The sequence below is a fragment of the Mirounga leonina genome, unplaced genomic scaffold (genome assembly GCF_011800145.1).
Source record: "Mirounga leonina isolate KUSES-001 unplaced genomic scaffold, KU_Mleo_1.0 Mir_82, whole genome shotgun sequence".
Classification (NCBI taxonomy): domain Eukaryota; kingdom Metazoa; phylum Chordata; class Mammalia; order Carnivora; family Phocidae; genus Mirounga; species Mirounga leonina.
The window spans coordinates 26,625,912-26,641,504 of record NW_023270825.1 but is presented as its reverse complement, the minus strand read 5'-3'; the positions used below and the strand labels follow the sequence as shown (position 1 = coordinate 26,641,504).

General features: G+C 40.8%; 1 protein-coding gene across 4 annotated transcripts in view; it reads left to right on the top strand.

Annotated features, from left to right (window-relative positions):
* The first annotated feature begins 2,111 nt into the window (after positions 1 to 2,111).
* Positions 2,112 to 15,593, top strand: part of YLPM1 (YLP motif containing 1) — a 76,451-nt gene continuing 62,969 nt past the window's right edge. The window contains exons 1-4 of one of the 4 annotated variants that reach the window (XM_034992614.1): positions 2,112 to 3,133; positions 11,719 to 11,955; positions 12,898 to 13,077; positions 13,823 to 14,817. In XM_034992614.1, coding sequence (XP_034848505.1) covers positions 2,261 to 3,133; positions 11,719 to 11,955; positions 12,898 to 13,077; positions 13,823 to 14,817 — 2,285 coding nt within the window. In that variant the 5' untranslated portion in view covers positions 2,112 to 2,260. Of the gene's footprint in view, positions 3,134 to 7,670; positions 7,876 to 11,718; positions 11,956 to 12,897; positions 13,078 to 13,822; positions 14,818 to 15,593 lie in introns of those variants that run through there. The other 3 variants (XR_004676999.1, XM_034992613.1, XM_034992615.1) reach the window with 3 other exon arrangements.

Below are 15,593 nucleotides of genomic sequence, written 5' to 3'. Positions count from 1 at the left end.
CCACAATTTCATTATACATTCTAGTGTAGGTGGACATTTGGGTTGCTTTCCAGTTTTCAGCCATTACAAGTAGTGCTGCTATGAACATTCTTGTACGTATCTTCTGTATAACATATGCATGCACTTCTCTTCATTATATGCCTAGAAGTGGGATTCCTGGGTCATAGGCTATGGGTCTGTTCAGCTTTAGTAGATACTGCCAAATAGTATTTCAGAATGGTCGTCCTAATTTACACTTTCACCATCAGTGTATGAGAATTCCATTTGTTCCACTCTTTAGCTTGCAGCTGCATAACTCCAATCTCGGCTTTCAGCAACACATGGGCATTCTCTCTGTGTGTCTGTGTCTTCACATGGCCATCTTTTTATAAGGACACTAATCATATTAGATTGACCCTATTACAATATGATCTTATCTTAACTAATTAGATCTGCAACAACCTTATTTCTAGAGAAAGTCACATTCTGAGGTATTGGGGATTAGGACTTAAACATTTGGGGGAGGGGGGTGAGGCACAATTCAATCCATAACAGATGTGATGGTAGTGAACATCTGTTGTTGATCCCAGTGGGAAAACTTTCAACTTTTCACAATTAAGTGTGATGTTTGCTGTATTTTTTAAAAATAAATACTCTGCAAGATTAGGATGTTCCCTTTTATTTCTGGTTTGCTAAGATTTTTAAAAAATCATGAATGGTCGTTGAAATTTATCATATTCTTTTTCTTCATCTAATGAGATGATCATCTCATAGTCTCCTTTAGGCTATTACTATAGTAAATTACATGTATTTTTAATATTTTCAAAAGAATTTCAATAGAAAATATTAAAATTGCAAGTAAGTGGGATTTATGAGTTGGACAATGTCCTGTTTCTTTTCTTTTTCTTTTCCTTTTCTCTTTTAGGGAAAAGAAGGGGCACAAGGGCAGGCAGGCATCTGACCCGGCCCTAATGTTCTGTTTCTTGACCAGGGTGCTAGTTACACAGGGTGATTGGTTTGTGAAAATTCACTAACCTGTACATTTATGATGTTTAATTTTATGTATATATGTTATACTTCAATAAAAAACTAAGAGAAATGCAGCTAAATTCCTATTTGAGAATGAAAACTCTTCTGAAAGATACTTAGATGCCCCACTTTCCACTCACATCTACCTCCTAAGAGAGGTGAAGATCTGGGTTGCTAAGACGGAAGGAAGGTCAGATCTTTAAGTGGTGCACAACTGACACACTGACACACTTAATATTCTCAGAGTTAGATAGTTTTTTTTTTTCTTTCCAGAATTCAGTGTGTATCAGCCTTGTTTTTCAGTGATTCACTCAAGCCAAAGTTGAGTATTATGTTGACAGATTGGATTACTTTCTAGGTCACCCTCTCCAAACAATCTTTTAATCTGGTTTTTGCTATCTTTGCTTTGACTGAGATTCTCCAACATGAATTTTTATGCATTTAGTTATTCTAAAGAATTCCATCTCTCACTTTTTACAATAACTGCAGATGTTACCTTTCATATACCTGCAGGAATTGGTGTAGTCTTACATTCTGTCTTCAGAATGTTTCTATTCTTCACAGATTTGTTCCCAATTGGATTTTTGTTAGAATTGAATTAAATCTATTCATTTAATTTGAGAAGAACTGACATCTCTACAATTTTTCCCTTTTCATTCAGGATCATGGTAAGCCTCTCCATTATTTCAAGTCTAATTTATTCCCCTCGGATATGATTCTGTATGGTTCTGTAGTTTCCTTCATATGAATTATACATATTTCTTATTAGAGTTATTCCTACTTGTTTCATGGCTTTTTTGTTGTTGTTGAGATTGTTGCTATTGTGAATGGAATCTTTTTTTTTTTTTTTTTTCATTCAAAAACGAACCCGTGGAACGATAGGATCTCTACCACCCCTTTCGGCTGTGAGACTCTATGGTTCCTCGGTTCTATGAGAACATTCTACTCGCACGTCCATTATCCAAACCTGAAGGAAGATGGCAACCGAGAGTCACCAAGCAAAGGGTCGCTCTATCTCGCCTTTGTTCTCCTCTCGGTGGCTACTGCGCAGGCGTAGTCGCTCCAGTGCCGTCCCCGCCTTCCCGGTCGCGGGCCCAGGTCGGTAGCGCCGGCGCAGTGGCGCGCTCCGTTTACACGCTCCGGGGCCTGTAGGCGCCGCGAGTTCCGGCTGTCGCCGTCGCCGCCGCAGCTCCTGGAGGTCGGTTGCGACGAGTAACGGCGCCGGGACGAGCCCTGCGCCGCCTTCAACGATATGTACCCGAACTGGGGCCGGTATGGCGGGAGCAGCCACTATCCGCCGCCGCCGGTCCCGCCGCCGCCACCGCCGGTGGCGCTTCCTGAGGCCTCGCCGGGGCCCGGGTACTCGAGCTCGACGACTCCCGCGGCCCCCTCCTCCTCGGGCTTCATGAGCTTCCGCGAGCAGCACCTGGCGCAGCTCCAGCAGCTGCAGCAGATGCACCAGAAGCAAATGCAGTGCGTGCTCCAGCCCCATCACCTTCCTCCACCCCCCCTGCCGCCCCCGCCGGTGATGCCGGGGGGCGGCTACGGGGACTGGCAGCCACCGCCGCCACCGATGCCCCCGCCACCTGGGCCGGCCCTCAGCTATCAGAAGCAGCAGCAGTACAAACACCAGATGCTCCACCACCAACGAGATGGGTCTCCTGGTTTGGTTCCCATGGAGCTGGATTCCCCCCCTGAATCTCCCCCTGTACCGCCGGGGTCCTATATGCCCCCGTCTCAGTCTTACATGCCCCCACCTCAGCCGCCACCCTCGTACTACCCCCCGGCCTCGTCTCAGCCGTACCTGCCTCCCGCTCAGCCGTCCCCTTCTCAGTCCCCACCTTCCCAATCCTATCTGGCGCCCACCCCTTCTTATTCTTCCTCTTCTTCCTCCTCGCAATCCTATTTGAGCCATTCCCAGTCCTACTTGCCCCCTTCTCAGGCATCTCCTTCCCGCCCCTCCCAGGGCCATTCTAAATCCCAACTACTAGCTCCACCACCACCGTCCGCCCCTTCTGGGAATAAGACAACTGTCCAGCAAGAGCCTTTGGAGAGTGGGGCCAAGAACAAGAGTGCTGAACAGCAAGCTGCCCCGGAGCCAGATCCCTCAACAATGACTCCACAGGTAAGAACGCATCAGCCTGAGCCTCATCTTTCACCTAGAGGGCCCTAAGTGAGCAGGCCTCAGGGCTTTAACCCGTGCTTAGGCTAATTCCAACACAATGAGTAGCTAATTTACACTCCAAAGGATTCCTTAAGAGTCAGAAGTCTGACATCGTAGCTTTTCAAGTAGCTAAATGTGGATTATTAAAAGAACAGTGTTTGAAGATGTTTCTGAACGCCACAGAGTAGTGGGGTGGCTGGAGAGTTACTAATCAGATATATTCTTTGGTTCCCTTTGACCGACCTCCTAGATTTTGTTGCTTTTGCAAAGCGCTTTGTTTTTTTAAAATTCTATTTTAAACTCAAATTTCCATTTGAGAGGCAGCATAAAAAAGAAGTTTCCCAAACGGCTGATACTTGAAATATATACAAACCTTATGACCAGTTAGCTTCTTTAAAAAGTTATTTAGGGGCCACTGATAGCTGTCAGCTTCGTGAATTCCCTAAGTGTTAGCAAATGAGGAATGGAAATCTTGTTCTTATCAGGAGCATCCTAATTATGCATATAGATACATATGAGGTACATAGGAAGTCTTTTCACCTTTGACCCTTTTGGGAGTCTCTTGGTTATTTTAAGGAGTGGATCCATACGTCCTTTTCTCACATCACTTAAAGAAAGTTTTAAGACATAACCAGTTTGCTGCATTGCATTGTTACCATTCACTCCAGAGTAACTGCCTTGGAATTTGGCCAAGGTGAAATAAAGTTAGTGGTATGTCTTGCTTCATGAGAGAGCCATTCCTCTAAACTTCTGTTTTAAGTGATGTTTCCTACAGAGCAAAGATGGATAGGATAGCAGTAACAAATGAATTCCTCCCTTAAGAAAAAAGATAGAACTAAAGTGGAATAAATAACTTGTTATGATTTCTTAAAATAGACACTTTTAGCAATTACTAATCTACCTTAGATTCCCTAATGAAAAGAGAGTTTTAGTCTACAAGCTCAGATTTACATATAAAAGATTTCCAAAAGATAGGGATGTGGTACTCTAATGGTTTGTCATTAGAAATTAAGAACACAAGCAAGTTGTTTTAAGGAAGATGTTGTGCTTGGCACATCATCAGGAGAAAACACTTGTGATGCTGGAGTACAATAGGAGAATAAGGGATTCTGTTGGCTTACACCACCAGGTTATTTCCCCCAGATGCCTCTATTATAGAGATGAAATTTCTGTCCCCATTCCCAACCCATTCTGAAATTCCCAGTGCTTTTGTTGTCACTCTCGGAGTTAGTCCAAGCCAAAGTATAACATCCATATCCTCCTCTCTACTAGACTTTTTCTGGCCTTTTGAGAGACAAATGAATTGTTTTTGGAGGGAGGGGAGGAGGAACCAGACCCGTCTTTAATACAAATACATGAACACTGGTTTGCTGGTTTTGCTTTTCTGCCTTTGCACCCTTGTCTGTATTGAACTTCTTTCAGTACTTTGAGTATTCATTGCCTCCAATTCTTTGGTGAGAGCCAGAAAAAAAGAGTGGAAGGTGAGGCTTGAGAAGTGTGGGGGCCAGACCAAAAGGGCCTTGTAAGCTTGTTTAGGCTTTCTTACCTCTGTCTAGAATTCATCCCAACTCTCTCAACCCTCTCTTCAAGGTACATCTCAAATATCAGGGTCTCTGTGAAGCCATCCCTGAGCTCACCTATCTGGTTGGTTCTGTTTTTCAGATTTTAAGTCCCTTGCAGACAGGGACCATCTCATTCATCTTCTTATCCTCTGTAGCACCTAGGACAGTGCCTTGCAAATTGTAGGCTCTCCACAGAGATTTGTTGAATAAGCTACAAGAGTGGTCATGTTCTAGACTTAGGATACTTTGGCTTATTAGATCACACAGGTTTTCTTCATACCAGTGCCAATCTCTGACAATGAACCCTTCTGCAAATTTATTATTCTTTGGTTCATATTTTATTTTTGGAATATGTCATTACAAATTTTTATGGCAAAAGATTATAAACACACACAAAAGTAGAGAAAATGGTATGGCTTCTACTTTAAACCCATCATTCAGATTCAACAACTGTCAAAATTTTATCATGTTTACTTCACCTATGCCTTTTTTTTTATTGCTTCTGAAATATTTTAAAGCAAATCTTAGATCTCATGTCATTTCATCTCTACAATTTTAGTCATCTTTTTAAAAAAATGGACCTTTTCTTAGGTAAATACATTATAACATCTACAAAAAGTAACAACAGTTTCTTTGTATCATCTAATACCTGACCCATTCAGAATTCCCCTATTGTCTCATCATACTAATTGGAATTAAAAATAATTCCTTGATAGCATCCATATTAAAATTCCCCAGTGGACTCAGTCATGTTTTGATGGTTTATTCAGATCAGGATCCAATACAGACATTGTGAAGCAGGATCATTCTTTGTTGTGGAAGACAGTCCTGTGCATTGTAGGATGTTTAGCAGCATCTCTGACCAGTAACTACTAGATTTTGGTAGCAACCTCCAGTGGGAAACAAAAATGTTTCCAGACATTGCCAAATATCCCTTGGGGGTTAAAATCACCCTCAGTTGAGAACTCCTCATACAGATTAGTCTCTCCTATTCTCTTTTTCTACCCCATGCCATTGAACTTGAGAAATCTATTTCCGTTGTTCTATAGAATGTCCCACATTCTGGATTTGTCTGCTTTCTCTTGGTTTCTTATCATTTGACCTGTTCTACTCTCTTTCACATTTCTGGTAAACTCTGAAAGCTTAGATTTAAGTTCACCTCTCTTTTGGCAAGTGTACTTCATAACCAGGGTGGTGCTATGTATTTCATTTGCATCCCATCAGGAGACATACAGTGCCTGGTTGTCCCACTATTAGTGGAGCCAAGATTGATCAGGGGTTTACCGTCTGGTCCCTCCATTGTAAAGCTTTCCATCAATTTTGCCTCATCTGGCGATTCATCCACTGATAGTCTTTGCCTAAGTAAATTAGTTCTTCATTGAAGGTTATTACATGGTGATTTTTTCCTACCATTTCTTTTACATTTACTATATGGAATTCTGTAAAGAAAAACTTTCATGAACTAGGACTATTTAATTGGAAATACAGTTGGTATAGGAAAGATAGGATAAGTGCTTAATATTCTTCCATTTAATTGCTAGTTTTCAGAATAAAGCATTGGTAATATAATGGAATGTGTCTTTTTGAAGAATTAACTTTTCTGTGTGTTTAAAGGACTGGCTAGGTAAAGTGCATACTAGCCTTTTTTTCATAAATTGTGACTTTATTTATCCTTTTATTCTCAAATCCAAGGTAAAGCTGTTACCTTGGATTAGAATTTTTAGTCATTTAATATTCAAGTAGTTACTGAGTAGCAACTATGTGCCAAGTGCTGTGCTTAGTTTAGTACCAGAGATGAAATGGTGAAGAAAATAAGACATGGCACTTGCCCTCATTGACTTGTCTCAATGGGAAGAACAAGACATTTAATAAGTAAGAGGAGTACAGGGTGCTGTGGGATTATAAAATACACAATATGACTAGATTGTTCCATGAGGAATGGGAAAAGGCGAGGGATTTTGTTTGTTTGTTTGTTTTCTGGTTTTAAACTCACCATTGTATTTACAGTGCCTTGCTCAGGGGTCTAGCATGTAGTAGGTGAAGAACAAATATTTTTTAAGTGATTGGATGTAGCTGAGAGCTGTAACCTAATTGAAGAGGCCTCCCTTTGTAAGTGATATTAAGTGAAACCTGAAGAATGAGTAGGAATTAACCAGATAGCATTCAAAGTAAGGCTTACTGAAAGCTCAAGGTGAGAATGGTAGACACAAACCAGATCAGGGAGGGCCAATGAGGACTTTCGGGCAGGAGGAAGCCATCAAATGATTTTATATAGTCGAATGTGACAAATTGGCATTTTTGAAAACTCATTGTGTTTGCTGTCTGGAGAGTGGAATTGAGAAGAGCAAGGGTGATTTAGAGAGAATACTTAATAGAATAATCCAGGCAAGAGATAATAGTAATAGTGGCTTGGACTTGGATGGATGGTGATAGTGGAGATGGAGAGAAGTGGAAAGACTGGAGAAATATTTGTGCACTAGAATCTAATTGGAGATTGAGTAGTAGTGGAGAGGGAGGTGTCAAGGATGATTCCTGAGTTTCTGGAGTAGACTTGCCAGGTAGGGGGTGATCCCATTTACTAATAAAAAAGGAAAAGTTGGAAGAGGAGGAAGAACAGGTTTGGGAACAATGTGAAAGGATGAGTTTAGTTTTAGACCTACTGAGTTTGAGATCCTTGAGCCGCATGATTCCAAATGGAGATGTTCAAATGGAAGTTAGATACAGGTCTGGAGTCTAGAAGTGAGATCTCGGAGACATGACAGACTTGTGAGTCATTAGCATAAAAATGGTATTTGGGGCACAGAAATAGATGAGGTCTCCTGAGGAGTGTGTGTAGAGTAAGGATAGAGTTTAAAGGACATTGAGCCTAGCCCTGCAGAATCTCAGTATCTAGGGGGAACCAAGAGAAGAAAGATCAAATGGGTAGATGGAAAGTCAGGACAGTGCAGTCCCACAGAAGTGCAAAGAAGACTGTTTCTAGGAGGGAGTGGTCAGCTGTGTCACTACCAGTGAGAGGTCAAGCAAGATAAAGACTGTGAGTTATCTTTTGCATTTACTGACATGTAGATTATTGTTGACCTTGGCAGGAGCAGTTTCATAGTGACTGAAGCCATATTGCATTGATTTGAGGAGTGATGGAAGGTGAGGAAATGGGGATGGTGAGTATAGACACTCTTTCAAGAAGTTTGACTGAAGGAGAGAGAGAGAGAGAATGAGGGCAGGAGCTGGAGGAAGAGGTGAAGTAAAGGAGCTTTATTTTTTAATTTTAATTTTTTTTAGATGGAACTAAGATTATCTGGTGACCTTAATTTCCTGGAGTGGAATGTGAACCTCAAAAATATTGAAAATAAATATGTTTTAAATAAGTCTAAAAATGGAAAACCATTCTTTTGCCAGATTTCTCCCCACCCCTTGCTTTAGGATGTAGGACATAGTACATTTAGTGTTATAGGCATTTATAATAACCTGGATAGGAAAGGCAACCTTCCAAAATTAATCTCTAAAACATCTCTCTCTCTCTCTTTCTCTCTCCCTCCCCACCCCACCTCACACATTCTCTGCTTTGTCTTTCCCTGCTTGGAAAATCATTTAGTACCTAGTTTATTACTGTACTGGTAGCAAGTGGTCAGTAAATGCTTGCTGAATAAGTTAGCATCTTTTCGACAGTGATATTTGTGACAAATAGTTCTTACATCCTTTTTAACTCTCTTTGTTCAATCTTTTTGAATGTGACATATGCAATGACTTTCCTCTACCTGAGAACTAACATCCCATGTGAGATGGAGTTGTCTGATATGATGGGACAATCAGAAAAACTGGCTACTGGTTTGGCTTTGGCTTCATTAGAAGTCCAGGCAGGTTTTATTCCTTTGTAAAATAGAGATAAATCATTTTTCTCTTTGGGTCACTGAGGACATGTCTGAATGATGCTCATTTGTAGAGCTTTAAAAATGTGCCGAAGCCTAGTCCTAGGACTGAATTAGATCTGGTTTCTGCTTATTGGGTTCATACATAAAATAGAAATTGACCTACAGTGCATACTGTCATCAAATCAACAAGTACTCGAGCTCCTAATAAGGTTCTTAACCTTAGACTGGGTCTAAGACGAAGATGGGAAGCATTGACAATAAGATGGGTACGTACAAATTGATCAAGAATCTAGATCTGTACAGTCTTCCATGTCTGTAGCCATGGCTTCTAGTTTATTATGAAAATGCTTTGTATCTTTTAGTGATGCTTTCAAAGCAACTAAAAACAAGGGAAACTTTTAACTTGTACTTGAAAGAGACTGAGTTTATTAGTTTTTTTAAGCTGAAAGATAAGCCTGTTGCTATTTTCATAAAATAGTGGAAGAAAATTGAAAATGTTTTTTTTTTTTTTTTTTTTTAAAGATTTTATTTATTTATTTGAGACAGAGAGCATGAGAGGGAGGAGGGTCAGAGGGAGAAGCAGACTCCCTGCCGAGCAGGGAGCCCGATGCGGGACTCGATCCCGGGACTCCAGGATCATGACCTGAGCCGAAGGCAGTCGCCTAACCAACTGAGCCACCCAGGCGCCCGAAAATGTTTTAATAGTACGTTATTGTCAACTATCGTGGTCAGTGTGCTGGGTTTTTTTTTTTTTATGTTCAATAGGAAAAGTAATTATATCTCTGGAGCTGATGGCTATGTACATGGTAATTAAAAACAGAATAGCCCAATCATAACCCAGACTTCAAGATGTAGGTAGTGAGATGGAATTTATTCCTTCCAATAGTTTGGAGCAAGTTTCAGGTCATAGAAATGAGTGGCCTGGAAGGGAAGTCTTCACTTGATCAATAACCATTTATTGACATTCTCCTGTGCTCCAGCACTATGCTTAAGCACCAGGTAGGATATAAGAAAAGCTTGAGACAGCTCTCTTCCAAGAAAATTAGATTCTGTGAGCGAAAAAACATAATAAAATATTATGTTTAGTGAGAAAAGAGTATATATTTATATATTTTATGCATTTTGTTTGCATGTGGGAAACTGGAGAGGATGTGTAATAAAATATTAACAATATAGGAAATCCTGGTTACCCAAAGATAGTGAATCCCGGTGAATCTAAGCAAAACGAATCCATTTAACACAGGTACCAAAAGTTTTTTGTAAAAAGTAAAAAATTTGATTTGGGACACAATCTTAAAAAACAAAGCTTAAAATCGTAAGGGATAGCTGAGTCTTAGAATGAACAAAGAATAGTGTTGATTTGGTTTCTGTACTATAATTTTTGTCATAATACCAACAAAATTACATGGCAATATTGTATATCATCTTTTATTTTGGTTTTGGATATATTGAAAAAAAGTAGAGATTTATCAGTTTTCTTAGGGGCTGTTATCAACCTTTGACATTCATATCATCCTCTTTTGCAGTTCCTGTTATAAAAAATGTTTTGGTTGTTAACTGGCAGGACTTCTGCTAGATCCTCAGCTATCAGTAATGGGTTCCAAAGTTCTCCAATATCACTTTCATAAAATCCTGCATCCTTATAATTGTAGTAGAAATACATGCTGTTGTTAATTATGGAAGTATAAAGGGTAGTACGTGAGTGAATATTTTAGTGTTACGAGAACTTTTTTCCTTATGCAACCTTGTAACCATAGGGAGTTATGTAATGAATACTGGGAAATGAAGATCCTGTAGTTATGTCTGAGTGGTAAGATTTTTTATTGATTTTAATTAATTAGTTATTGCTTATTTGTACAGTCTGTTTTCTTATTTGAGGTATTTGTGTTCCATAAAGTTGCCAAGAACATTGAATTAGTGAATACTAAACCATTGCTCCCAGGGGAAATGTGAGCCTTTGGTTTGGTCTCATTTTCATCAACCAGTTAATACATAACCTAGTTTTATATGTGTTCCTGTTTAATGACACCTTATTTAATATATTTTGTTGATTCGTTAACGTTGAACTCACAGCCAACAGCGTAATGCATGTCTGAATGAAATTAGTATCTAACACACAGATTTTCTGTGTGAAACATATCACAACTTTCTTGCACTTAGGAACACTAGACAGCGCACCACACTATGCTTGCAGCCATTTTAAACAGCAAAGTCACCAAGAAAAAGCACAGAAATCTGAAAAATGTGGTCCTAAATAGACCATGAAAACGACACTTATTTACAGTATGAGAGCTAAACAAAAAGGCAGAGCATAGCCTTGTTCTGCCACAGCAGGAAATGTGCAAGTCAGGCAACTCAGATTTTTCAGTGCTCTATTACACATGGCCACAAATGACAGCCAAAGTTTCCTGAGTATTGATTTTGGAGTTAGAAATACACGTTAGCAAGTAGGCATATTTGCCAATATAGAATCCATGAATAATGAGGATCAGCTGTATTTTCTAATTACTTCTGCATTAGACTTGTTATTGCTGTAACTTTTTCAAAGTGGAAGCACACAACAAGCTTCCAGAAAGTTAAATTACAGTATAATTTGGAAGACAAAGCTGAGACTTTTAAAATAAATAGTATTCTAAAACGCAGTATATTCTCATTTATGTGTATATAGCTGTCATGCAACAGGTGTTTAAAAGAGGGAAGAGCACTGGAGGAGAGAGAAGGCAGAGAAGAGACAGAACTATTTGGCTATATTCATTAATTACAAGACCCCTTGGATAAATCCACAGCAGCCTACGGCAGGTTAAAAACAAGCAGCTGTGAATACTGAAAGGATTTCCTCTGAGCATTTATCAAAAAGACTGCTCACACTTCCAAAAGTGTGTGTGTTGAAAGAGTAGAGAAGCATGTTGAATTAATATGTATGGTTTAACTTAAGTGTATAAATTTGGGGGAGGAATTGAAAGATCTTGTTTACTTATTTACCTTTCACAGTCCAGCTTCACCTTTTCTTACATATAGACATGTGAACACAAATACAAATGCAGGTCTCTGTCAGTACCAAGTTGCAGATATATAGATTTTCAATTAAAATTCTTAAAAATGCCTTCTGTTGTAGGAACAGCAGCAGTATTGGTATCGGCAGCACCTGCTTAGTTTGCAGCAGAGGACAAAAGTGCATTTGCCAGGACACAAAAAAGGTCCTGTCATAGCAAAGGATGCACCCGAGCCGGTAAAAGAAGAAGTTACAGTACCTGCCACCAGTCAAGTACCAGAACCCTCTTCATCTGAGGAGCCCCCGTTACCACCGCCTAATGAGGAGGTACCACCTCCTCTCCCACCTGAGGAACCCCAGGTAACCATAAAATTAATTGCTTGGTGTTTAGGAAATTGTTTAGCTTTTGTTCTGATTCTTTTCTAAATACCTTTGTCAAAATGGATATATGTTTTTATGTGGGTTTTTTTAATAAGTACATGTAAAATTCTGATACGGGAAAATCCGATGAATGCCTGATGGAGTTGAGAAAAGGCATTTTTCTGATGGTTGAAGTGAGTGGAGAATTAGACACTCTTCGGAATTGAGGCTCTCTAAGCACTAAAGGGATTCCAGGGTGTTTTCATATCGGCAGCACAGGGCAGTAGTAAAGAGCTTCAGCTTCTGTTGTCAAACTGCCCAAGCGGTAGTCGAGGCACCGCCACTGGCTGGTGTTAGGGACTCTGCACAAGTGAGTTAACCATTCCGTGCTGCAATTTCCTCATCTGCAAAATGGGTATATTCAAATAGTGGCTGTCTTACAGAGCTATTGAAGCATTCAGTGTGAGCATCCTTGTCACTTAACATACTAACTGAGTACACACGGAAAGTTCTCACTTCGGTCCAAAGGTATCTGTTCTCCCAAGAGCCTATGGGGAAACCTTGTTGAGCCATAATGATGACATTGTAGTCTATTGGTTAAAAGTGGCTAATGTGAAAAAGGAAAAGGTTTCTCATAGAGTGCAAAGGGTGTGGCTGTAAATGGACTCTTTTGGGGAAATGGTTGCCCTGTTTAGGAGCAGTGAGGTGATTATTCCAATGAAGACTATGGAATTTATAGCTCCTTTCTATTAGTATTGATGATCCAGAGTGTAAGTAGAGCCAGGTCTTTTGTCCAAACATAAAATAACTTTTCTCAGTCAGCCAGAGTTGTAGACCTGCCGGACTCTGTAACACAATACTTGAGAAAATGTTGAGGCTTTTTGTTAAGTTGGTTGCCGTTCTGTTCCTTACGTACACGTGTATTCCCTCTCTCGTCTTCAGTCCGAAGACCCGGAGCAAGACGCTAGGCTAAAACAGTTGCAGGCGGCGGCAGCACACTGGCAGCAGCACCAGCAGCACCGAGTTGGCTTCCAGTATCAGGGCATAATGCAGAAACACACTCAGCTGCAGCAGGTCCTCCAGCAGTACCAGCAGATTATACAGCAGCCGCCACATATGCAGGCAAGTGCTTCCTCAGCTCACACAGGGGACGTTGCCCCAAGTCACCCCAAGGAGTTGTTATTCCTGAAAGAGACTGAAATGTGAGCAGGGAGCGAAATTAAATTAGGTGTTTCCGAGGGGGGTCCAGATCACCGGGATTTGGGAAGTACAGCTTTGTGAAAATGCTCTTGGGATGGGGCAGGTATGGTGGAATTTTCTGGTCACGTCAACCCAGGCAGGCGTTAGAGGACTGTTGCTAAGGGTTTTAAGAACCAGAGATTCTTACCACGTAGTTTCAAGTTGCCTACAGATCACTTCAGTGACAGACAAGCAAAAATCCACCAAAAAGATCACCGCAACCACCACAGAAACCTAAGGAAATACACCACAAAAGATACTTGTTCTTCTTGTATCTTGAAGACACAAACTTGCGTCTGTATGTCTGTAGTAATAGATCATTTTTCAGATTCTTAAAGTGATCCATGGTGATACGAAAAACTTGAAAAACAATCATTGCTGAGATAGGTATTTGCTTTAGTGTTTAGTTGGTTTCTCCAACTCTGTGGTAACTTACAGAAATGAGTCAAAGGAAGAAAGAATGATCATCATTAAGGAGATGTAACAAGTTTATCCTTACTAGCCTCCCAAAGTCTTTAGCGTTTTAATTTCCTAAGCCTACAAATGCCCTTGATTCATTAATATTTTAACTTATGATTAATTCTCTTACATGAATGTCTTGAAATAATTGTCACCCCTTTGTTCGTAGACCATGTCTGTAGACGTGCAGCTGCGGCATTATGAGATGCAGCAGCAACAGTTTCAACATCTCTACCAAGAATGGGAGCGGGAGTTTCAGCTGTGGGAGGAGCAGCTCCATTCTTATCCTCATAAAGATCAGCTTCAGGAGTATGAGAAGCAGTGGAAAACATGGCAGGGACATATGAAAGCGACTCAGACCTATCTCCAGGAGAAAGTCAATTCATTTCAGAACATGAAGAACCAGTATATGGGGAACATGTCAATGCCACCTCCTTTCGTTCCGTATTCTCAGATGCCTCCACCTCTACCAACAATGCCCCCTCCGGTATTGCCTCCATCATTGCCCCCACCAGTGATGCCCCCTGCCCTGCCTGCTTCAGTGCCACCGCCTGGCATGCCCCCACCTGTGATGCCACCTTCTCTGCCAACCTCTGTGCCCCCACCTGTGATGCCTCCATCTCTGTCCTCTACAGGGCCACCGCCCGTTCTTCCCCCGCCTTCCCTCTCTTCTGCGGGGCCACCGCCCGTTCTTCCCCCACCGGCTCTCTCCTCAACGGCACCTCCGCCTGTCCTGCCCCTCCCACCATTGTCTTTAGCCACACCTCCTCCAGGATTACCTCCCCCGGGGGTCCCTCAAGGGATACCTCCTCAGTTAGCAACAGCCCCAATCCCACCAGCCTCCAGTTCTCAGAGTTCACAGGTTCCAGAGAAACCTAGACCAGCACTGCTTCCCACTCCTGTGTCTTTTGGTTCAGGCCCACCCTCAACCTACCATCCTCCATTGCAATCAGCTGTTAGCCCATCCGAACAAGTGAATTCTAAAACCCCTCTGAGCAAGTCTACTCTGCCATATAGTTCATTCTCATCTGAGCAAGGACTTGGGGAGTCTTCAGCTGCTCCATCTCAGCCAATCACTGGAGTCAAGGACATGCCAGTGAGGTCAGGTGGACTGCTTCCAGATCCTCCTAGAAGCAGTTACTTGGAAGGCCCAAGAGGCCCAAGGTAGGTCTGCCTTTGGTTGGTTGGTTGGTTTGGTTTGGCTTTTTTGTTGATTTATGCTGAGTAGGCCTTGATGGTATAAAAAGCTGATTTTTATATTCTCTTTGTACTTTTCTATACAGTCCTGGTTTACAGTTAATAATGTTAGTATTGTTCACTTATTAGACATAACATAATAAAATCTAGAAATAGTAACATGCCCCCATTTCTTTGATGTCACTGCTTTTATCCTACATGTAGAAATTATAGTCCAGGATGAATGTCTTGTTTTAGAGTAATGTTTATCAATTTCTTATTGACTTCTTAGCTTCAAAAGTAATATTTATTAACTTTATCTTTTTTGGTTTTTTTCTTAGACAGATAACTGAATTGGTAACTTCTCTTTGTTAGATAACACGCAAGATGTTGGAGATAAAGATGAATAAGCCAATATTCTAGTGAAATAGGCAACAAAATTTAGTATAAGGGTAAATAGGACTTTTATCCATTTGGTCAGCAAATATTTATTCCTGCTCTGTGCTTATAGCAGTAACTATAACAGAGCAGACAAAATTCCCGCCCCCCTGGAGCTTATTCCCCGTATATCTCCCTCAGTTTGGGAGATGTTTTCCTTTTGTCTGAACCACATTTTTTTAGAAAAGCACACAGAAAAATTTACTAGTGGTCTAAGGTTTTTTTTGCTTTTTAAAAAGTGTTAAATTCACTTTTCCAAGTTTGTAAAAGTATATTTCCCCCCCAACGTTGACCTAAATGTTAATTTTCCTATAGAGAAACCTTAT